General features: G+C 44.2%; 1 protein-coding gene across 3 annotated transcripts in view; it reads right to left on the bottom strand.

Annotated features, from left to right (window-relative positions):
* The window catches only part of LOC139562936 (AT-rich interactive domain-containing protein 3B-like), a 63388-nt gene that overhangs the window by 38243 nt on the left and 1190 nt on the right, over positions 1-23955 (bottom strand). For all 3 annotated transcript variants that reach the window (XM_071381125.1, XM_071381127.1, XM_071381126.1), the window contains exon 2: positions 22411-23055. In XM_071381125.1, the coding sequence (XP_071237226.1) occupies positions 22411-23055 (645 nt within the window). The remainder of the gene's footprint in view (positions 1-22410; positions 23056-23955) is intronic.

Here is a 23955-nt window from a genome sequence, read left to right as displayed (position 1 = left end):
GCCAGAGGATTTCCCCTTCCCTGGACTTCCCCTCCTAATGGACAGCTAATGGGTATACAGGCCTGTAAATTCCTCAGTCTATATTCTGTCTGTATATTGTCTATTGCTAGCAGCACCACTTCACCAAGTCAAATTCTGGATGGTTATTGTGCTCCGGGCCTACAAACACACCTGACTCAGGAAACTATTCAAAACTATTATTTTAAATCAGATTGAGGCTGGAACAAAACCCTGCATAAGGGCAGCTTTCCAGGAGGAGAATTGGTCACCACAGTTGTAGGGCTTTATCCCAAATAGACATCAAATATGGGCCAAACAAAAGGAACCTCCTACACTTGGGCAGACATGTTGGCTCTTGTAGGGAAATGGTCAGCCCAGGAATGTTAAAACTATGTTGTTAGTGTTTAGTGTGGAGCACAGCCTTTTGGACCACTTTGTATAAATTGCCATCTCTGCCCCTTCATCAACAAGTACACACTCCACCCCAAGTTCCACATTTATCATGAGGCTCCCACATCCTAAAAACATATAACAGGGTACTACTACCTCTTAGTCTGGTGTATGTGTGGGTGCATGTGCATGTATGAGACATGAGTGTGTGTTGCCGAGGCCGACAACTTCTTTCCCTCTCTAGTCTTCCAGCGTAATGCTGTTAGCAGGTTTACTGGCCAGGCGGTGGGAGGGATAATCACATTATGGCCATACGTGTCTGACTGGCCCAGCACCAAATAAGGGATGAGAATCATCCAGATGATCATCCATGAGTTAGTGAGTCACCAGGAGGGAACAAACAAGCAGTCTGTCTGCCACAGCTAGAACTACATCTCAGAGAGGTGACAAAAGAGCACTACGCCCGGGGACGATTACACACCAACACACATATATATATATATATACACACACACACACACACACACACACATAAGGACACTTGATGAGCAGCTCAAAGAGCCACACTTATGTTGAGATGGAGGAACCATGCCAGAAATGCAAATAATTTGAAAAAGGTCAATTTCTGGCAAAACAAATGCAGTGTTTTATTTTGAGTGGTAAACATAATACTTGAAATGGACTTGACTGTAAATGGATAATACATCTCCGGGAAATAAGCATTGTGTATTGCAGTGTGTATTGTGTTTATATTCTTTACATATGCTTCTATCAACATCTCACACACACAAACAGGTTTACAATCCCTCCTCCTAGTTGAATGTCGACACATACCTGAGGGGGAACACAAAACAGCCATTAAAAAAACAAATGTTTGGAGTCACGCCTCCATTTTGATGGAGGAAGCCAGGCGAGCTGGAACAGGAGGGGTTAATGGCAGGCGCTGGGCAGCTTTAAAGGGGGGAGGGGACAGAATTGATTGCTCAGGATGTTGACAGCAGTTCTCCAATTTGATAAGCAGCTGTTATTAGATGAAGAGGCTAGTTTGCAATAAAATCACTTTGTGATTTTCCTTCATTTCTCCAGAGGGGCTTCGAGGGACAGAGCTAGTTCACAACGTGACGTGGTGTGGCGCTTACAAGGGGAAATACATGAAAAAGAGAAACCTTGGCTCTGGGCAAATCCTCTCTACAGCAAAACTACACAAGCACACTAAAGCAGGTCAACCTGCAGCACATACAGCAAGAGAACATCCTATTGAACTAGGTCATTGTCATGTTGTAGATAACTTAGCAGATAACACTGAACATGCTTGTGGGACGGGGTGGGGCGCAGGGAAGATCATTTTCTCATTGGTTGGTTTAAACGTGTGTCTGGCTGGGTGGCTTGCAGTTCTGGATCCCAGAGTCGTATGCTCGTATGGAGCTAGGCAATGGTCAATCAACGAAGGCACGTGTGTCGATGACATATCAGAGTCGTATTTAACCGGAGCTGCTGCAGCCCCCTAACCCCTCCACTCCACTGGACCTAGCTGCCACAGTCCCTCCTACAGCTTCATGCTACAGGCCCTGGCTCTTTCCCCGGGGGCCTGGCCAGCGATCGAACTGAAACACGATCAATAGCTCTGGATGTGCAAACATGGTGAACTTCCCAACCCCCTCCGGACACAATCTCACAGCACGGGTCAATACTCATCATCCTCATACTACTGCTATGACCAGGGAAATTGAGATTGGGGAAAATATCATTGCGACGACTGGTGTGACTTCAACCAATCACCTTGAGCAAGAGCCTCAAGTTTGGGACTGGGGGATTTCCATTGGAAAAACTCCTGTTCCCTATCTGGCTGAATTAATAATAAAACCCATAATCACCTACAAGCTGGAGCAAAGAGCCACAACCATCCTTTGCAAAAAACACAAACACACAAATCAAAATCAAATCAAATTTTATTAGGTCACATGTGCTGAATACAACACGATCTTACAGTGAAATGCTTACTTACAAGCCCCTAACCAACACTGCAGTTAAAAAAAATATACAGATAAGAATAAGAAATAAAAGTAACAAGTAATTAAAGAGCAGCAGTAAAACAACAATAGCGAGACTGTATAAAGGGGGGTACTGGTACAGTGTCAATGTGCGGGGCACCGGTTAGTTGAGGTAGTATGTACATGTAGAGTTAAGGTGACTATGCATAGATGAGTAGCAGTGGTGTAAAGGGGAGGGGAGGAGGGGAGCAAAGCAAATAGTCTGGGTAGCCATTTGATTAGGTGTTCAAACAATATCGCTATGGTAACCGCAGGTTGTAAATCATGGCTAGAGAAATGCCATTGTACTCCCAGCTTGACCTAGTCAACAATGGCGGGCAGACTTTACTAAAATACAGCAACAGTTCACATCCCACTGTAAATCTACAGACAGTCATGGGATCTCACAATACTGGGGGAGCAGTGCAGTCACCATCTCACAGCCTTCTCTAGGTCACACTCCCCTTACTAATCTTTTTCCCTAAAATGACTAGCTGTCAAACTGGAAGATTGAGGGAAATCTCTAAAACAGACATGGGAAGGGGAGGTAATTGAAACATATTCAAGGTTGTCTCAGGGCTACGCATACCACAAGACTTCTGAGACAGTTCTGGAACCCAGCCAAACGCTGGAGATAAATGACAAGAAACATGCAAATGTGCATCTACATACAGTGAACTCTATACACCATAATTATAGAATTATGCTAAAAGTCTGGTTCTTTCTATGGGGTCCAAAGACCCTGTGCTAAAATAAACATGCAGTGGTTAAATTTTCCTTATGTTGTCTCACATTAACAATAAAATAAAGTTATCAAAATGAAATTACAGCTAGTCAAACAGAATGTTTCCCAGTCTTTCTATAATTTAACTTGGTTCCACCATTGTGAAAAAAAAAAAATAGTCAATTATTTGCTTTGTACATTACTCAATTACTGGTTGGGAAGTGAAGCCTTGGATTAAAGCAGATTATGTGTACAGCAAGTACCTTCTGTGTTACTGAACTCGTACTGCGTTGTCACTCTCCTTGGTATTCCCTACAGCTGCAAATCCCCTTCCCTATGTTGGACAGTGATACTGCTCTCTCAGCACACTGAAAAAACAACAACCTGGCATTGCAGTGGGCTGCCATCTTTAATCCAAATCAAATAATTGGGCTTTATCCCTCTGCGGGACTCGTATAATCATTTATAGAGCCTCTTGCTGTGGTGGGGGAGGGGGGGGGGGGTGCTGAGTGGATAGGGCTGTAAAGGATCTCATGGTGAGCTGGCCATACGCTATGCTAGCACAAAGGCTCTCACTAATCACAATTCCATGTGCATAGGGAGTAAATCTCACTGCCAACGCTGGAACATATGGTGGAATTCCTCCACACACGTACGACCGGATTCTCTCTGTTCACATTTAGACCTACCACAATGCATTCAAAAGCTCATACATCATCACATGAAACGCAGCAGGGTTCTGAATCAGATCAGAGCCTGCCTGCCTCTGGATGTCCAGTCATGTTGGAGGGAGATGCATTTCTTTGGGGAGCAGCAGACAGAATGGCGGGGCGCCGGGGACATGGGGCCAAACATCCAGAGGGGAGAGCATGTCGCTACCTGCCCATCCTGCGCTTTGTCTTGCACCTCTAAAGAGAAGAGGCATGTGAAAGGCAGGTAGGCCCCAGGACAGACCACCGTCCTCCATTAAATCTCTCCAATTACAGAGCAAAGAGAGAGATAGAGAGGACAAACCAGACACTGACTGACCAACTTTTTCACCTTGTCCTACTTGGCTTCTTCAGACCCTCCAAGTCACTAGAAGTAAGGGTTTAAAACTCAGAGGACAAAGGCAGGGTCTTAGAGAAAGCCAGGGTGTATCAACATTCTGGGTAAACATTTCTACTGCTGGTGACCAGTAAGTCTGGTTCATCAAATAAACTGGCTGCATTTGTTCAGCTCCAGCCCTTTCACCAAGACACCACATTCCTCAGGCAGAGAGAGATCCCCTCCCCCACTGCCTCACTCTCTCTCACCCGCTGCCCCCTTCCCCCGCCTCACGCAAATGCAAAGTTTACAGGCTGGCGTGGCCAGAAGTTCACACTCATTGGTTGAAAGACCCTTTCAGAGCCAGAGTAAACTTATCAAATCACATCTGTGGTTCAACATGCACCATACCACTGCCACTTTATGAGTGAATGTCTGAGAACCTTGAGAACTGAACTGTAAATGGGTTGATAACTACTGTATGCACAGACTTGCGTGAGACCCAGAAACCCCTTTAATATAATTGGATTTGGAGCTATTACCTTTGTTCTCTGAAGTGTAGTGACCATTTTATTTGAAGTGCTCTCAGAGGTGGGGCAGCACGAGAAGATTGTTCACTGGCTCTGCATTAGCACTAACAAGTGGGAGCTTTTAAGACTAAAATCTAAGTACATTATACGTACAATAAAACTACAGTTATTTGATACCATTAAAGTCAAGACTGCTCCAAGCAAACACTGCTCTATTCAGGTCAAAAGAGCCATTAGCCTTTTTTCTTGGGTTAAAAGCTTTGGCTAGAAATATGTTGCATTATCTCACATCAATCATCCACCTCACCCCAGTGCTAATGGTAGCTGTAGACATCACATGTCACTGGTCGGCTTTTTTTACACTGCTTTTTTTACACTGCAGAGCCAAAGGAATTCAATACATTCAGAAATAAATAAAGGCCTTTCTGCTATTAAGCCACATCACATCTAATTACATTTGAAATGGGGCCAGGGCCACAAACCCTGCTGTTAAATGAGAAAATTACTTTTGTCTGGTGGAGATATATATTTAAAAAAACCAGGGTGCCTCATTCAGAGCAGAGGCTTTCCTTCTTAACTCCTAACGTCACATAGCAGCTAGCAGGAAGAATTTTCCCCATTCTGAAGTATCAGATTGCGCAAGTAATTTTCCCAATTCAAACACAGCCCTTTTGCAGAGCAGAACGTGGCAAGGTCTAATCGATAGGGACTGATTTCCCTTTTCAGTGGCTGTGGGTATCGGTTTTGTCTCAGCTAGTGTTAAGTGTGCGGGGGTGTTCCACCTCTGACAGTCTGGTCGGCTCCCTAGAGGACCCAGGCTGGTGTTCCACTGTGGGCCCGCTGCCGGTGTTGAGTTGAGAGGAGCTGTGGCCCCTGCATTGTCCACCCAGGCCTCGGCCTCAGCCCGGCTGTCACGCATCTGGAGCTCGGCTCCAGGCCCCAGGGAGGCAACAGAGAGGAGTCCAGCTACTGCAGCTCTATTGTACATTCTCACAAAGTCACTTCATGTGGCGGGCTAATACAGTATGCAAAGGGAAGTGTGTTACATCAAGCTAAAGTCTCACATAAAAATTTATGGATTAACAGATAACAGCCGTCCATATGTCAAGTGAAATGTCATACTTTCCTATAGCCTGCGGTTTAATATTAGTTACAACACTGAGTAACAGAAGTCACAATGTGGCATGTGAGAACAAAGTTCTACAGATTTATTTAGGTCCAATGTGAAGCATTTAACTTGTACATGCCCTTTAGGTTTCATGTTTCAGGTTATATTGTCACATGCACAAGTACAGTTAAATGCCATTCTTGCTCTTTCCCAACAATGCAGTAATCAATATCAGCAGTACTATACATTTTATGAAAAAGTAAAGTAGAACAAAAACACACAAGAAATATAAATAAGACCACAAGAAAGTACGCATATACAGGGTCAGTTTCAGTACCATATCTACAATGTGCAGGGATACTGGAGTGATAGAGGTAGATATGATTAGGGGTAAGATGACTAGGAATCAGGATATATGATAAACAGAGTAGCAGCAGCATATTTGGTGATTGTATGCGTATATGAGTCAGTATGAATGTGTGTGCATGTTATGTACACCCTACCCACTGCCCCAACAGATCCACATATGATGCAATCTCTATTGCACTCCACATTGGCCTCTCCCACCTGGACAAGAGGAACACCTATGTGAGAATGCTGTATAAAGACTACAGCTCAGAATTCAACACCATAGTGGCCTCCAAGCTCATCACTAAGCTGAGGACCCTGGTACTGAACACCTTCTGCAACTGGATCCTGGACTTCCTGACGGGCCACCCCCAGGTGGTAAGGGTAGGCAACAACACATCCGCCACACTGACCCTCAACACGGGGGCCCCTCAGGGCTGCATGCTCAGTCTCCTCCTGTACTCTCTGTTCAACCACAACTGTGGCATGGACATGGGCCCTCAGATCCTCAAAAATGTCAACAGCTGCACCATTGAGAGCATCTTGACTGGCTGCATCACCGCTTGGTATGGCAACTGCTTGGCATTTAACGGCAAGGCAATACAGAGAGTAGTGCGTACGGCCAAGTAAATTACTTGGGCCGAGCTCCCCGTCATGCAGGACCTCTGTACCAGGCCGTGTCAGAGGAAAGCCCTACAAATTGTCAAAGATTGTCAAAGACAATCAAAGACAACTTAGCCACCTAAGTAACGCTGGGCGATATGGCATAAAAATCATCTCTCCATTTTTTTCAAAAAGTTATGGGCGATTCACGATATAGATCTTGATTTCGTAAAATGTTCTCGAAATAAGCTTTGTTGTAAAATACACTGCATTTCAAAACAGTCAGCAATAATCAAACTAATTCAGGGGTTGTGAAATTATACATAGCAAGACTTCCACAATTATAAGACCAAATAATTATTTATTTACTCAAAATAGTTGAACATGCTTTTTTGCAATAATCACTGATCTGGCTTTCAGGTCTGTCTATAAAAACACAATTTTTTTAACAAATTTAACCACAAAAAATTCTGGAAGCAGGCATTATAGAAAATGCACACAGGTCTCAATCTCTCAAGCACAAACCCACCTGCTAGTGAGGACACAAGCTCATTTTTATACTTCAAGTTTAGCCAACTTGTAATCTATTTGCTAGCTAACAAGGTAGAATTGTTATGGACATAATCTTCAGTCCATCTCTAACTGTTTGAACAGCATGAGAGCCTGTCCACTTTGTTCAGACGATGAAATCAAGTGGCCTACCTTATTTCTCAGAATGAGAAACGTTGCCAATTCCTTGTATAATAGTTTTTTTATTCTCATCACATTTATAAAACACAGATTAAACAGCTAGTATAACAGTCTTTGGCTAAAATGCTGTTAGTGGTACCCCAATGCCGCTAAAAACAGAAACGGAGCATTTATTTTCCAGAATCAATGTTCATTGACTCTCCCGTTTTGTTAGTCTGCTCTTCACACAATTTGGAGGAGTTGAGACATAAGGGTATCATAAAAAAACTTGATTCTTGCAATACAGGCATATGCCATGTAGTGTTAAAACATACAATCTAATTAATTTGATATGTCACCCATCCCTACACCCAAGTCATGGACCGTTCACTCTGCTACTGCACAGCAAGCAGTACCAACACACTGGAACCAACAGGACCCTAAACAGCTTCTACCCCCAAGACTGCTAAATATTTAACCAAATAGCTACCTGGACTATCTGTATTGACCCTTTTTACATTAACTCTTGACTTATCGGGGTGGCAGGTAGCCTAGTGGTTAGAGTGTTAGAGAGCCAGTAAGCAAAAGGTTGCTGGATCGAATCCCAGAGCTGACAAGGTAAAAATCTGTCGTTCTGTCCCTGAACAAGGCAGTTGTTCCCCGGTAAGCCGTCATTGTAAATATGAATTTGTTCTTAACTTTGTTAAAGGTTGCCTTGTTAAATAAATAAATCACATACGCTGCTGGAACCGTTTATTATCTATCCTGTTGCCTAGTCACTTTATCCCCAACTACAGTGCCTTCGGAAACTACCCCTTGAGTTTTTCCAAATTTTTGTTAATTTTATTCTAAAGTTGATTAAATAAAACAATTTCCTCAGCAATCTACACACAATACCCCATAATGACAAAGTGAAAACAGGTTTCTGGACATTTGCAAAGTTATTAAAAACAAAAAAAGAAACACGTTACTTACATAAGTATTCATAAACCCATAAGGCCCATAGACCCTTTGCTATGGGCCTTGAAATTGAGCTCAGGTGCATCCTGTTTCCATTGATCATCTTTGAGATGTTTCTACAACTTGATTGGTAAATTCAACTGATTGGACATGATTTGGAAAGGCACACACCTATCTACAGTGGGGAGAACAAGTATTTGATACACTGCCGATTTTGCAGGTTTTCCTACTTACAAAGCATGTAGAGGTCTGTAATTTTTATCATAGGTACACTTCAACTGTGAGAGATGGAATCTAAAACAAAAATCCAGAAAATCACATTGTATGATTTTTAAGTAATTCATTTGCATTTTATTGCATGACATAAGTATTTGATACATCAGAAAAGCAGAACTTAATATTAGGTACAGAAACCTTTGTTTGCAATTACAGAGATCATACGTTTCCTGTAGTTCTTGACCAGGTTTGCACACACTGCAGCAGGGATTTTGGCCCACTCCTCCATACAGACCTTCTCCAGATCCTTCAGGTTTCGGGGCTGTCGCTGGGCAATACGGACTTTCAGCTCCCTCCAAAGATATTCTTTTGGGTTCAGGTCTGGAGACTGGCTAGGCCACTCCAGGACCTTGAGATGCTTCTTACGGAGCCACTCCTTAGTTGCCCTGGCTGTGTTTTTGGGTCGTTGTCATGCTGGAAGACCCAGCCACGACCCATCTTCAATGCTCTTACTGAGGGAAGGAGGTTGTTGGCCAAGATCTCGCGATACATGGCCCCATCCATCCTCCCCTCAATACGGTGCAGTCGTCCTGTCCCCTTTGCAGAAAAGCATCCCCAAATAATTATGTTTCCACCTCCATGCTTCACGTTTGGGATGGTGTTCTTGGGGTTGTACTCATCCTTCTTCTTCCTCCAAACACGGCGAGTGGAGTTTAGACCAAAAAGCTCTATTTTTGTCTCATCAGACCACATGACCTTCTCCCATTCCTCCTCTGGATCATCCAGATGGTCATTGGCAAACTTCAGACGGGCCTGGACATGCGCTGGCTTGAGCAGGGGGACCTTGCGTGCGCTGCAGGATTTTAATCCATGACGGCGTAGTGTGTTACTAATGGTTTTCTTTGAAACGGTGGTCCCAGCTCTCTTCAGGTCATTGACCAGGTCCTGCCGTGTAGTTCTGGGCTGATCCCTCAACTTCCTCATGATCATTGATGCCCCACGAGGTGAGATCTTGCATGGAGCCCCAGACCGAGGGTGATTGACCGTCATCTTGAACTTCTTCCATTTTCTAATAATTGCGCCAACAGTTGTTGCCTTCTCACCAAGCTGCTTGCCTATTGTCCTGTAGCCCATCCCAGCCTTGTGCAGGTCTACAATTTTATCCCTGATGTCCTTACACAGCTCTCTTGTCTTGGCCATTGTGGAGAGGTTGGAGTCTGTTTGATTGAGTGTGTGGACAGGTGTCTTTTATACAGGTAACGAGTTCAAACAGGTGCAGTTAATACAGGTAATGAGTGGAGAACAGGAGGGCTTCTTAAAGAAAAACGAACAGGTCTGTGAGAGCCGGAATTCTTACTGGTTGGTAGGTGATCAAATACTTATGTCATGCAATAAAATGCAAATTAATTACTTAAAAATCATACAATGTGATTTTCTGGATTTTTGTTTTAGATTCCGTCTCTCACAGTTGAAGTGTACCTATGATAAAATTTACAGACCTCTACATGCTTTGTAAGTAGGAAAACCTGCAAAATTGACAGTGTATCAAATACTTGTTCTCCCCACTGTATATAAGGTCCCACAGGTTGCCAGTGCATATCAGAGCACAAAACCAAGCAATGAGGTCGAAGGAATAGTCCGTAGAGCTCCGAGACAGGATTGTGTCGCGGCACAGATGGGGGGGTACAAAAAGGGTACCAAAACATTTCTGCAGCATTGAAGGTCCCCAAAAGCACAGTGGCCTCCATCATACTTAAAATGAAAGAAGTTTGGAAACTCCAAGACTCTTCCTAGAGCTGGTCGTCCGGCCAAACTGAGCAATCGGGGGAGAAGTGCCTTATTCGGGGAGGTGGCCAAGAACCCGATGGTCACTCTGACAGAGCTCTAGAGTTCCTCTGTGGAGATCAGAGAACCTTCATGAAGGACAATCATATCTGCAGCACTCCACCAATTAGGCCTTTATGGTAAAGTGGCCAGACGGAAGCCACTCCTTAGTAAAAGGCATGATAGCCCGCTATGAGTTTGCCAAAAGGCACCTAAAGAATCAGACCATGAGAAACAAGATTCTCTGGTCTGATGAAACCAAGATTGAACTCTTTGGCATGAATGCCAAGCGTCACGTCTGGAGGAAACCTGCCACCATCCCTACGGTGAAGCATGGTGGTGGCAGCATCATGCTGTGGGGATATTTGTCAGGGACTGGGAGGCTGGTCAGGATCGAGGCAAAGATGAACGGAGCAAAGTACAGAGAGATCCTTGATGAAAACCTGCTCCAGAGCGCTCAGTACCTCAGACTGGGGCGAAGGTTCAACTTCCAACAGGACTACGACCCTAAGCACACAGCCAAGACAACGCAGGAGTGGCTTCGGGACAAGTCTCTGAATGTCCTTGAGTGGCCCAGCCAGAGCCCGGACTTGAACCCGATTGAACATCTCTGGAGAGACCTGAAAATAGCAGTCTGAATACTTTCCGAAGGCACTGTATACATCTACCAACCTCAATTACCTAGTACCCCTGCAAATCGACTCGGTACTGGTATTCCGTGTTCCACTGTGTATTTATTCCTTGTGTTATTATTTTTCTCTCTCTATTTTTTTTATATTTCTCTCTAGATTCTTGGGAAGGGCTTTTAAGTAAGCATTGGAGTGTGTTGGAGTGTCCGTGTGAATGAGTGTGTAGAGTGTGCATAGAGGGTCAAAGCAGATAGCCGGTGAAGCCACTTTGTGAGCTATTTAGCAGTCTTAAGGCTTGAGGATATAGATGCTGTTCAGGAGTCGTTGGTGTCAGACTTGTTGCTTCGGTACTGCTTGCCGTGAAGAAGCAGAGAACAGTCTATGGCTTGGGTAGCAGGAATCATTTTCCGGGCCTTCCTTTCACATACTCGACTGGGTGGTTCAAAAATAGAGTTCCTGCTAAATAAGGAAATAACTATTTATTTAGCAGTTAAATCATAAGAGTAAACAACCAACTGACATTTACTATATTGATGCTATAAAGCGTACAGAATGATAAACTGACACTTTCAACATTTGAGTAATGCAGTTAAACAAGTTTGACAAAAATGATCCTGAAATGTTGTACTTTCTTCATGTTAAGCAAATAAAATATCGCCCAAACCTAATCTCTCTATCATAATTCGTTATTGTTTTTTTACCCTTGTAGGATGGCCAAAATTAGGGTGACAAAATCAATGTAGGCCAGAGAAAATTCTGGAAAATGGCATTGTGTAAACTAGGCTAGATGCTGTGCGATAATTAAGGCTAACTGACAGGCCCACTGTTGTTGAACTCGTCATATTTTTATTCTCGAATCCAGAGCACATAAAGAGGTAAGATAGAGATACATTTTGGTATACACTTTTCATAATGTGAAATTCCTGTTATTTTTCAAAGACTTGTTTCAAAAACAAGCGCATCTCTAAAATGTCAACGGTGCACTGAGTGTACCGCAACCGTTTCATTTTCAAAGCCTTTTCCATTTAATTCCATTCGTGTTAATTTCCCTCCTTTCCAGACCAGTGTGGTCACAGCTCTCCCTGCGCTGTGAGTCACGTTAGTCGCGTCAACCATTCTAGGTTAATTGTTCGTGGAGGATTAAATCACATTTATTTGAGTCAGGCAGGTCTGACTGGATGTGTTTTGTTTGAACAGATGGTGGACCAATCTAGGCTAATTCAGATGGGAAAAGAAAACAGCCTCCACAGTCCTCACATTTAGATCCATGCAAATGTCTGATTTCTGAAATCTGTATGGATCTAAAACTTGCAATGGCTCTTTTCTTCAGTTTATGTTCTTATCTTCCTACTCCTTCCATACCTTATCAGGTATACCACAACATCCTCTGTTGTATACTGAACATAATCTTTACCATTCAATGCAGTCCCAACTCTTTCTCTTCAAAGGCTTGAGGTTAATAATTAACATTTTTGTACCAACCTTTTAAATCATTTACCAACACAGCTTTTCAAATGATTGACTCCAGTTGACATGGTTTATAGTTCTATTGAGAATGTGATTGTCTATTAACTAGATGAGCAAAATATAATCTGTTTGTATTTCCTAATCTATCAAACCCCCATTTCTATATCTCACATTTAATATAATCTGAATCTCCAGAGAAAGGAACTGTTCACCACATTCTGACTGATATGGACATCAGACAAAAGTAGTTTGCTTGATTTCAAAGCTGGGAGTAGGGTTGTTTTAGTTGAGAAACAGAAGCTCATAAAGACAAGCCTCAAGAAAGACCTTTGCAAATCCAATCTATCCATGTGCCTGATTTGCAAGTGAAATGTCTCAAATACAAGTTTCACTGCTTCACAACAGCACTGAGACCGCAATATTGAACTATCTTTTAGTTTAGAAACAGGGTGAAACACGACTCAACATGGTGAAAATTCTCAGATTTCAAAATGTGTGAAAACATCAGCTGGCACAGCAAAGCAGACATCGGTTTTGCTGCGAAATATTATGTTTACCACTATAAACGAGTGGCCAATTCTCTCTTTCCCTCCTCTGCAAGAGACTGGTGCTGACAAGCGGGGGCGATTACACGGAGGCATGTATTGTGAAGACTTGGCAGATTAACAACCTGGCCACACACTTCTGTGCTGTAATGTACTGTACGCTACACAGGAGGTTGGCAGGCAGGTCGTCTGCACATGCCGTTAGAGCAGGGGGTGGGCTGCGGTGAGGTAGGCGGAGAGAAAGGCAGCAGTGAAAGGAAAGCCTCCCTCCTACACACCTCCTGCTCCTCTGCCTGGCTGGGTGCCAGGCTCCAGTCAGCTGTGCTGCAGTGTTGTTTACCCAGGGCCTCTGACACAGCGGGTCATTTAGCAACTCAGGGCCTGCCTGCCACTGGCCTGGACCTGAGCCAAACCACTGCCAGGGTTCGGAGATGGCCAAGACTGCCACTAACAATAGCGAAACGCATTTCACTCCTCACCTCCACGCCACCGCAGCAGCACTGTGCATTCAATAGGGAGCGCAGCCCGGTTTCGACACGCCAGGATTAAACTCAGACAGACCCGACCCGGACCACCCTTCCCTCCGGTCTGTTCTAAAGACAGGCTACGGATACTAATAGTCAGTGGTGTTAGTGAGAATTCACTCACTTCTAGATGGAGATAGAAATGTTAAGTTTAATGACGAGGCTCAGCTGTGACATAGGAGCTCAGCTTGGCTCTGCTCCCTGGCTGCAGCTGGTGGAGGCCATGGTGGAGGTCTGTTTCATTTGGCCATTTCCTCTCATCTGTCTGTGCATAGGGGGCTTCATTAAACAGCAGGTGTTGAGATATGTCAAAGTGGGAAGGATATGGTCGTTGAGGATGAAGAGAGAGAAAGAGAGGAGGAGAGAGAGAGAGAAAAAAGGGGGCGCAATAGAGAGAGGGCGATAGGGAGCGGGGCTTGCGGTTGCTGCTGACTGATCAGATTACACCAGCCATCAGTAGCTCCCTTTCCAATAAGGGCCAAGGAAGTCAAATCCTCCAGGTCGATTTGGGGGGGGGGTGATAACCCTAAAGGGCATGCACCATTTGCATTTAAAATGTGAGAACTTTGCCTTGGTAAACGTTTGTGCTCAGCATTGCAACCGATACGAAATTGAGATCAGATTTAAGCAAGCCATACTCTTATTGTCATTATCAAGAACATACATTTCAAACATCACTGAGGTTAGGGCGGCAGGTCGTCTAGTGGTTTGAGCGATGGGCCACTAACCGAAAGGTTGCTAGTTCGAATCCCTGACGAGGTGGGGGGAAAAAATAATCAGCCGATGTGCCCGTGAGCAAGGCACTTAAGACTAATTGCTCCGGGGTCACCGTTGATCATGGCTGTGACCCAACTCTCCGAGGGTGACTCAGTTGGGATATGCGAAAAACACATTTCCAATTCACACATGAATATTAATACACACTTGTACATAGGGCTGGGAAACATACCGAATTAAGAATCTAGGTCATTTATTTATTATGCGCGTTTATGGCCGCTTGTTCTCATGTTGTCTTCCCATTTACACACACACACCAAGCTCATCCCCCTGCCACTAACAACAAAGATGAGAGATCACTACTTCCTCTCTGACAAGCGGTTTCAACTCGCTATTTGCATTTGAGGTTTGGTCCAACAGAATCACTCATACGGACACCAAAACACATTGAGACAATATTTTACTGTAATAAAAGGGGAAGTTACCCTTTCTAAATGATACCCTTTTTCATGTCGCAACTCCTCATATTGTGGTTGTATCAATGAACATTGACTCTGGAAATGTAATGCTCATTGCGCTACCACGTACCGCTAGGAGCATTTTAGCCAAAGACTGTTATACTAGCTGTCTAGTTGCTGTTTTATATATGTGCAGCATGGCAACTTGTTCTCATTCGGAGAGAAAAAAAGGTAGGCCGCTTGACTTCAACATCTGAACAAAATGGACAGGCTGTTCAAACAGAGACAGAAGGGTGTGTTCATAACTTAAATTAACAATAATTCAATTATTAGTGGGTCTTATGGTTGTGGAAAGCCTAGGTATAATTTCACAAGCGGTGAATTCAATAGATTATTGCTGACTGTTTGAAATGCAGCGTATTTTACCTTAAAATTGTACAATTAAGCTTATTTAGAGAATTTTTTAAATTGTAATCGAGATATAATTAAAATCACCCATAAGTTCAAAACAATTCAATGTGGACCCTTCCAACTAGTGGATTCGGTTATTTCAGCAACACACGTTGGTGACAGGTGTATAAAAATCGGGCACACAGCCATGAAATCTCCATAGATAGACACTGGCAGTAGAATGGCCCGTACTGATGAGCTCAGTGACTTCAACATGGCACCATCATAGGATGCCACCTTTCTAGTTGGTCAAATTTCTGCCCTGCTTGACCTGCCCTGGTCAACTGTAAATGCTGTTATTGTGAAGTGGAAACGTCTAGGAGCAACAAGAACTCAGCCGTGATGTGGTAGGCCACACAAGCTCACAGAACGGGACCACCGGTTGCAGCACTCACTACCGAGTTCCAAACTGCCTCTGCAAGTAACGTCAACACAAGAACTGTTCGTTGGGAGCTTCATGAAATGGGTGTTCATGTCCGAGCAGCCCCACACAAGCCTTAAATCACCATGTGCAATGCAAAGCATCGGCTGAAGTGGTGTAAAGCTCGCCACCTTCGGACTCTGGAGCAGTTGAAACGCGTTCTCTAGAGTGATGAATCACACTTCCCCATCTGGCAGTCTGACGGACGAATCTGGGTTTGGCAGATGCCAGGAGAACGCTACCTGCCCCAATGCATAGTGCCAACTGTAATGTTTGGTGGAGGAGGAATAATGTATGGGGCTGTTTTTAATGGTTCGGGCTAGTTTGGGGAAGGCCCTTTCCTGTTTCAGCATGACAATGCCCCCATGCACAAAGCAAGGTTCACACAGAAATGGTTTGTGAGATCGGTGTGGAAGAACTTGAATGACCTGTACAGAGCACTGACCTCAACCCCATCAAACACCTTTGGGATGAATTGGAAAGCGGACTGCGAGCCAGGCCTAATTGCCCAACATCAGTGTCCAACCTCACTAATGCTCATGGCTGAATGGAAGTAAGTCCCCGCAGCAATGTTCAAAAACCTAGTGGAAAGCCTTCCAATATTAATGCGAATGATTTTGGAATGAGATGTTCAACAAATAATTTTGTCCATGTGTATGATTTTAAGGCCATATCGCCCCGCCCTACTTGTACATGTATAAAATTTGACAAATATAGCAACACCCACCAAATTATTATTATTACATATGGTGGCAGAAAACACCATCTTTAATAATATTTGGCCTCTTTTTGGTTCATGTGGCCATAGTGCTGGAGCTGCAATCAAGAGCAGGGATCTTGAAATTCATCAACTCCTTTCTTCCCTGTAGCCTCAGACAAAAATCACTATGCCAATCCATGGTCGGTAGACTCATCACTGCCAATAAAGCGGAGGTTGAGTATAGAGACAAGCGTCAGTATAGAGACAAAGTAGAGTCGCAATTCAATGGCTCAGACACTGCCTGTTCACCCCGCTATCATCCAGAAGGCGAGATCAGTACAGGTGCATCAAAGCAGGGACCGAGAGACTGAAAAACAACTTATATCTCAAGGCCATCAGACTGTTAAACAGCCACCACTAACATTGAGTGGCTGCTGCCATACATGTAAAAAATTGTATCACTAGCCACTTTAAACAATGCCACTTAATATAATGTTTACATACCCTAGATTACACATCTCATATGTATATACTGTACTCTATACCATCTACTGCATCTTACCATCTTTATGTAATACATGTATCACTAGCCACTTTAAACAATGCCACTTAATATAATGTTTACATACCCTACATTACTCATCTCATATGTATATACTGTACTCGATACCATCTACTGCATCTTACCTTTGCCGTTCTGTACCATCACTCATTCATATATCTTTATGTACATATTCTTCATCCCTTTACACTTGTGTGTATAAGGTAGCTGTTGTGAAATTGTTAGGTTAGATTACTCGTTGGTTATTACTGCATTGTCGGAACTAGAAGCACAAGAATTTCGCTACACTCTCATTAACATCTGCTAACCATGTGTATGTGACAAATAAAATTGGATTTGAGTGGGCCAAGCTCACGTCAGGTCAGCTGGTGCACATCTTTAGCACAGCTCACGTCAGGTCAGCTGGTGCACATCTTTAGCACAGCATTGTCTGTCTGTCTGTCTGTCTGTCTGTCTGTCTGTCTGTCTGTCTGTCTGTCTGTCTGTCTGTCTGTCTGTCTGTCTGTCTGTCTGTCTGTCTGTCTGTCTGTCTGTCTGTCTGTCTCTGTCTCTGTCTCTGTCTCTGTCTCTGTCTCTGTCTCTGTCTCTGTCTCTGTCTCTGTCTCTGTCTCTGTCTCTGTCTCTGTCTGTCTGAGAAAAGTGGAGGAGCCACGAGGGTTCCCCCAGACCAGACCAGCCTCCCCGGGATGGCTCTCTCCCAGCAGCAGCAGGTGTGCCCTTTGAGACGGAGAGACATAAAATAAGTGTCTTTCCCTGCACCAGCCCAGCAGCCCTCCCCTCCTGCTCCTTTTTCTTTTACAGCCCCTGTAACAATGACTGAAATAAATTAAAAGATCACCAATCACAGCCCTGACAGAACAGCACAGATACGCTACCCCACCCCCCAGCCTCTTGTAGGAGCCACGATGGGAATGCTCACTGTTTGAAGAGTTAACTCTTTAATTCCGTCTGGAATGTTTCCTTTGGGTGGGGCAGTGCAATGTTGAGACAGACCAATATCCCCCTGACCCCACTCCTCCACCTTCTACAACATCTCCCCCTCCCCCTTCATCTCTCTACCTCTATTTCTAGGTTAGTGGAATATTCCACACTTGACTGTTAGGAGCAGGATACCGCAAGCAAACTCCCACAAAGGAGCCTTCCTATAGCCCCATGGTTAGATCATCTCACGAGATTAGTCAGGCTCGAGTCTCCTTTCTAAATCTCTGTATATCTGACACCTAAACAAGTTCTGTATTTATTTCTATACCATGACAAACTAACACAGTTACATTGAGTGCAGACTATTCTCTGATGGAAAGAATGCTATTAGAATGGTGGAGTCGGTGCTAATCGCGTGTTGCCTCCTACACCCAAAGCACCCAGCCGAGGCCCTGTGTTAATGAGGCACAACGAAGGCCCACAAAGCACTGAGCCACAAACATAGACAGAAAATCCCACTACAGACGCAAGGCACCATGTGAAGCAAACATATAAACACAGCGCCCGAGTCTGTTTAAAGAGTTAGAAATACTACATCGCTGAAACCCAGGTTATGAAAATAAAGACTCTGGATTAAAATACATAAGAAAAACATCAACATACATAATTCATTCATGTGGACTGCCTGAAGCATGAAAATAGAAACGTATACAAAGCCACTTAGTTCAAATAACCTGATTTAAGATGTGGCTTTAACAGTGTAACACAAGAGCAACAAACTATGGATATCCTAATTTAAATAATCATAAACTTCTCAAACTGTATTATCATAAATCCTGTCTCCAGCCACAATCTCACCAAGTAGTTGTCCACCACAAACTAAAACTGGAATCATGGAGGCCCTGAGCAGTCTATTATGTTTTGAGACAAGCTCTGAAATTACATCCATCTGAGTGGACAAAATACTGTACTCTAACATTCTACAACAGGACTAGGCTATACTTATTCAACCAGTCTTTAAACACAAACATTAGAAAACCTGTGTAGAACTAATGAGACACCGTTTCATGTTTTTTTTAATGCTTTCAGCTGTACATCAAATAGGTGTTGCACAATGGTTCTATAAATAGATGTGAAGAATTATCTAGGCTAGGAAATTCTGTTGGTTGAAAAAGGCTTGTGAGAAGAATTCTAGCCTGTGGCAGGTAAGAAAATAAACTAAAAGCAGAATGTGTTCACTTAACTAAACACGGCAAGAATCTGGCTTATAATAGCTACAGATCCCTAGTAGTAGCTGTCCATAGGAGAAAACAAACAGGATGATGCTAAACAAAGGAGATGGGAGGGTTCAAACTGAACAAGTATACAACATCATTGAAAAACAGGTAGTAAGTGGCATTGGATAGTGAATACAAACAAGGCAACATTGTGAAGCATTTAACAAGGTTATACTGATGCCGTACACCTGTACTGTAACAGGTTAGGCAAGGAGGGAGAGAGGCCCCATGATTCCAACCACAGCCTCTATCACTGAGAACTGAAGCCATGTCACAGTGCAAAGAAACCATTTCTCACATTTCCAGTGGTCTTCCCAGCACTCTGCTGGGCAGATGCATCAGGCTGCATTTAAACCACATTTCATTGTCAAAATGCATAGTGGAATACATCTGCTAAATATGTCCTCCTCATTCATCATCCATGAGCCATAAATGAGGCTTAACCTTCACCCCCTCCTCCCTGCTCTAAAAGCAGCTCCCACAACCTCCATCGATCGCATCGCAGGCAGCTGCAGCTGTGCAGCCAGCTCCCTATTTCCTGACTGATGCGTTGCTGGGGCGACAGCTGAATTATGCAACAGCATGCATTCAACAAACATGTTTTAATGCTTGGCCAGTAACTAGCAGCAGCCAGCAGTAGAAACCAGCAGTGCTTGGAGTTTAATGATGCGATGAGCGAGGGGCTTATACTTCCTCCTAGACCCAGCTTAGCGCTCCCTGACTCGGTCATCACTACAATGCAAATGAAGCCCTGGTTACAGTCTCCATTCTGTTGATTAGGTCTCCCTTGACACCAGAAAAAAAGGAACATCAAAGATGTAAACATGAAGAAACGGCAGATAAACCAGCGAAACCAAAACTACCTCTAGTCTACCACTACTACAAGTATTATCATTAGAGAATTCTTGAGAAGCTCAACCACTCCAGTATGGAACTGCTAGGGAGGGAGTTAGCTATCACTGCCTGACACCCAGGGCACGGTCCACAGGCATGATTATTACTCTATTAATCACTAGGCGATTACCACGAGGAGAGTGATACGAGAGGTCAATTAGTGGGCCTACAGCGGAGCCCAGACCGGGGGGAGGGGGGGGGGGCGAGCGAGCGATCTGCTCAGGCCCAATAACACTCCGGCCAACACTCCACGTAATGCTTTTGTCCATCCTCTCGTTTGACAATTATTTACTCTGCATTTTAGGGCAAGGGCGAGGTCACAACACATGCATCAATGACAGAAAACACAAACTCTCCACCCCCGATCTTTACACCATGCTCCTTTGACAGAGTGCTGTCGTAGAGCAGTGTTTCCCAACTCCTGTACCCCCAACGGCACACATTTTTGTTGTAGCCCCAGACAAACTCACCTAATTCAACTCATTAAGGGCTTGATGATTAATTGACAAGTTGAACCAGGTGTGCTTGTCCAGGGCTACAATAAACATGTGTGCTGTTGGGGGTACTGGAGGACTGGAGTTGGGAAACGCTGTTAGAGGACATTCAGTTGAATGCATTAGGTTGTACAACTAACTAGGTATCCCCCTTTCCCATTCTTGGCTAATACAACAATTGCATAATATCAAATCAGTGGTAGGTTGTTCGATTTGGTTTTTATAACATTAATATAAATTAATATAATAGGCTACTTCTAACTATTGTGACACTCAGGTTATGGTGTGCCATTGCTTTTGAAAATATGATCAACACTCCCTCCAGAGAATGGTATTTGTGGCATTTGCTGAGGCTTTTCTCCAGCCTCTTGAAGACAATACCATCAAAAAAGTCCCCCTTCAGCAGTGCAACCTAAAACTGCCACAAGAGATGAGCAGTCATTAAATACTGCAGAGCTGACATAGTGACAGGAAAGATAAAAGAGAGGAAACAAAAAAAGCGCAGACCAATTCTCCTTTGACAATGCCTCTCCAACCCCCCCAGGCTCAACCCCCTCTCCTAATAAAAGAACCACGCCACAGATAGCCAGGCAAGGGCTCTGCGACACCTCTCCTGCTCTGATAACTGGTGGCTGTCTGACAGCTGGACCAAACAGAGACATGTCGACCACCTCTAACCTATCGCCGCCAATGACGCATTTTTTTGTTCACAGTCACATAACAATGTGGTCAAACTTATTTTCATTCAGGTTGTCTCCACTGTGATCTAATAACGTGGTAGCTAGAAGTCTACTACACCCTCTATCCTGTCCGTCTGTTCTCTGTGATAACTGTAGCCTACTCTAACCATAGCACTGCTGCTGCCTGCCTGCCTCTAATCCAGGGCTCAGTCTGCTGTCATTTATTTACTTCCCCTTCCACCATCACTCCTGTGGAGCTAAATTTGGAAATAGACGGAGTGACAGTCCCAAAGTCATTTCCCCTTTAAATAGACAGTAATGACATCCTTGGAAAATGATAGTGCAGCACACGCAATGCAACGGTCAGTCACAGCAATCTATTCTGCCTCCTACATCTGTCAACTCCACTGCAACATGGCTTTTATATCAACCACTGGTGGGCTGTTACACAACACATGCTACTTCCCTAGTGCTGACTCAACCATGAAGGATAGCTTGGCTTCCACTCTGCATTTTGTCGCGCCGTGACAAAGCGGTGAGGAAATATTTACCTTCAATGGAAAAAGTACACTTGGCACAGTGCTGAAACCCTTCAGATGGGTAGCACCACTACTGTGCCTTAGGATACCTCTACCTTCTCACCCCGTGTGCTGCATGTCTGCCAGGAGAGCGCAAGAGAGAAATCCCTGAGCGCGAGAGAGAGAGCGCAGAGTGAGTGAGAGCGACACACGTGCCTGGCCCTGTGCCAGTGCACACTTCTAGGATTTTTGGCCACAAAAGCCCGAGAGCGGCTCAGCCCTCCCCAGTGATTGTAAGTGTCTCACAAAAATACTGGCTGAGAGGTCTGTGTCGAAGCTAAGATTAACACACCCGCTCACAGCAGGAGAGGGCAGAAACAAAATCAGACAAAACACACAACAGCAGACTGGAAAATAGCGAAAGGCTTTCCCCCTATATGATGCTTACTTACCAAGGGGGACATTTGTGTTTTCATTATACAGCCTTGTGTTGACTCACTGTGTTTGGGGAAGAGATAGTACAACTTTGATACCAGATTAGCTGCCGAGGAGAAATATTCAGAGAAATGTGGCAATCTTTCTTCATGTGGACAAATCTATTCTTTAATGTCAAGGGCAGGCATAAAATTCAATTGGGGATTGGATTTTGAGAATATAGCTAAGAAAGGAGAACTGACATACATTAATAAGGAGAGTAGATTGGTGGTAAGCCAAGGTGGCCTTACCTGTTTGAACTGATCCTCAAAGCTATTCCAGTCAGCCTGCCCGTTGGGGGAGGTGGCAGAATGGGGCCCTGCAGGAGAGCGGCTCTCGTCAGGCTCCTGCTTCACCCTGACAGGTGGCAATGGCACCTGCTGGGGGCCCGAGGTAGAGTAACTGCCAAATGGATGCGCTGGGAGGCGGGAGGCACCCTGTTGTAGAGCCAGTGTCTGCTTGCGGAGGTACTCAAGACCACTAGCCCCTCCCTCTTCCTCCTCGCTCCCCTCATCTCCATCCATCATCTCCTCATCATCCCCTGAATCCCGGCCTCTGCCCTCCTCATCCTCCCTCTCTGAGTCCACACTGCTCTGGTTGGAGACCCGGGACAGTGGGCCTTCTATGGGTATCCCTGCACCTCCACTTCCAACCAGGGCCTTGCCCATGAAGCCAGCTCCAGAGGCCCGGGCCGCGGCCAGGATGGCCTGCTGCGCTGCTACCTGCTGTGCATACATGATGTGGGCCTCACGGAGCCGCCTCTCTTTGCACTCCATCTCCAGCCTGGCCTGCTGCTGGCGCTGCAGCTGCTCCATGACAGCCTCCAGCTTCATTCCTCCTGCTGTGCCTCCCTGAGGATAGACACCCCCCAGACCACTCTCCTGTGACATGCTGGGCTGGGAGAGGAAGTGAGGAAGACATCAATAGCCAACCATAAACCAACAACTCAAATTACCACTGGATGTCTGGCTTTACAGGTTCTAATAAAAACATGCATAACACAAAGTTGACTATTTAGACATAAAAAACAGGGAAGTCCCATCTGTCAGGATTTGGGTGAAGTCACCGTCAGACTTAGTACAGTAGGCTACAACAAACCATCCACTTCATGAGGATAACATGGGTAAGTTAACATGAGCCCAATAGATGAGGAAAAGCTTAAATGACATTGAGGAAAGGGGAGAAGATAGGCAAAATACCGTTAATAAACAACATTAAAAAAAGTACAAAAAAATGTACTGCATGAAAAGGATTGTATGGTATGCAATATCTGGTGCTACACGTGATTGTATTTAAGAGTACAGTAGTAAAATGCAGGACATATTTATACGTAGGTGTAGTATAGGCAAATTATACAATGTTCAGCACAGCTGCACATAATACAGAAGTTACAGGACCACGTTTTGTCCTGTAGATATATCTACAGCATATTGCATTTATGCTTCTTATTTGAAAAAATGAAGTCGAGTTAACGCATAACACTCAATTGAAATAGATATGCACTACTTTAAGAATGAGCTAAAACAATGTAAACCATTGGATTTTGAGAGAAACATCAGTAACAATAACAACTTTGAAATAATTGTGAACCATGTAGCCTCGTACAGTTGTTTCTTATCATCAAAATGTGTCAATTTAGCTTAAATCCGAAACAATAATCAACCCAGATGTATCCTACATTCAAAATGAGATGATTGATATTGTTAAAGTTCGAATATAAGTTTATCCAAAACACATAGGCCTACAGCCTCTTCTCTTCTATTCGTGCAGTCAGTCAAAATTAGCCTTCCGGATGT

Source organism: Salvelinus alpinus, chromosome 33 (assembly GCF_045679555.1).
Source record: "Salvelinus alpinus chromosome 33, SLU_Salpinus.1, whole genome shotgun sequence".
Taxonomy (NCBI): Eukaryota; Metazoa; Chordata; class Actinopteri; order Salmoniformes; family Salmonidae; genus Salvelinus; species Salvelinus alpinus.
The sequence above is the reverse complement of the archived record's forward strand: the minus strand, read 5'-3'. Positions and strand labels throughout refer to the sequence as shown.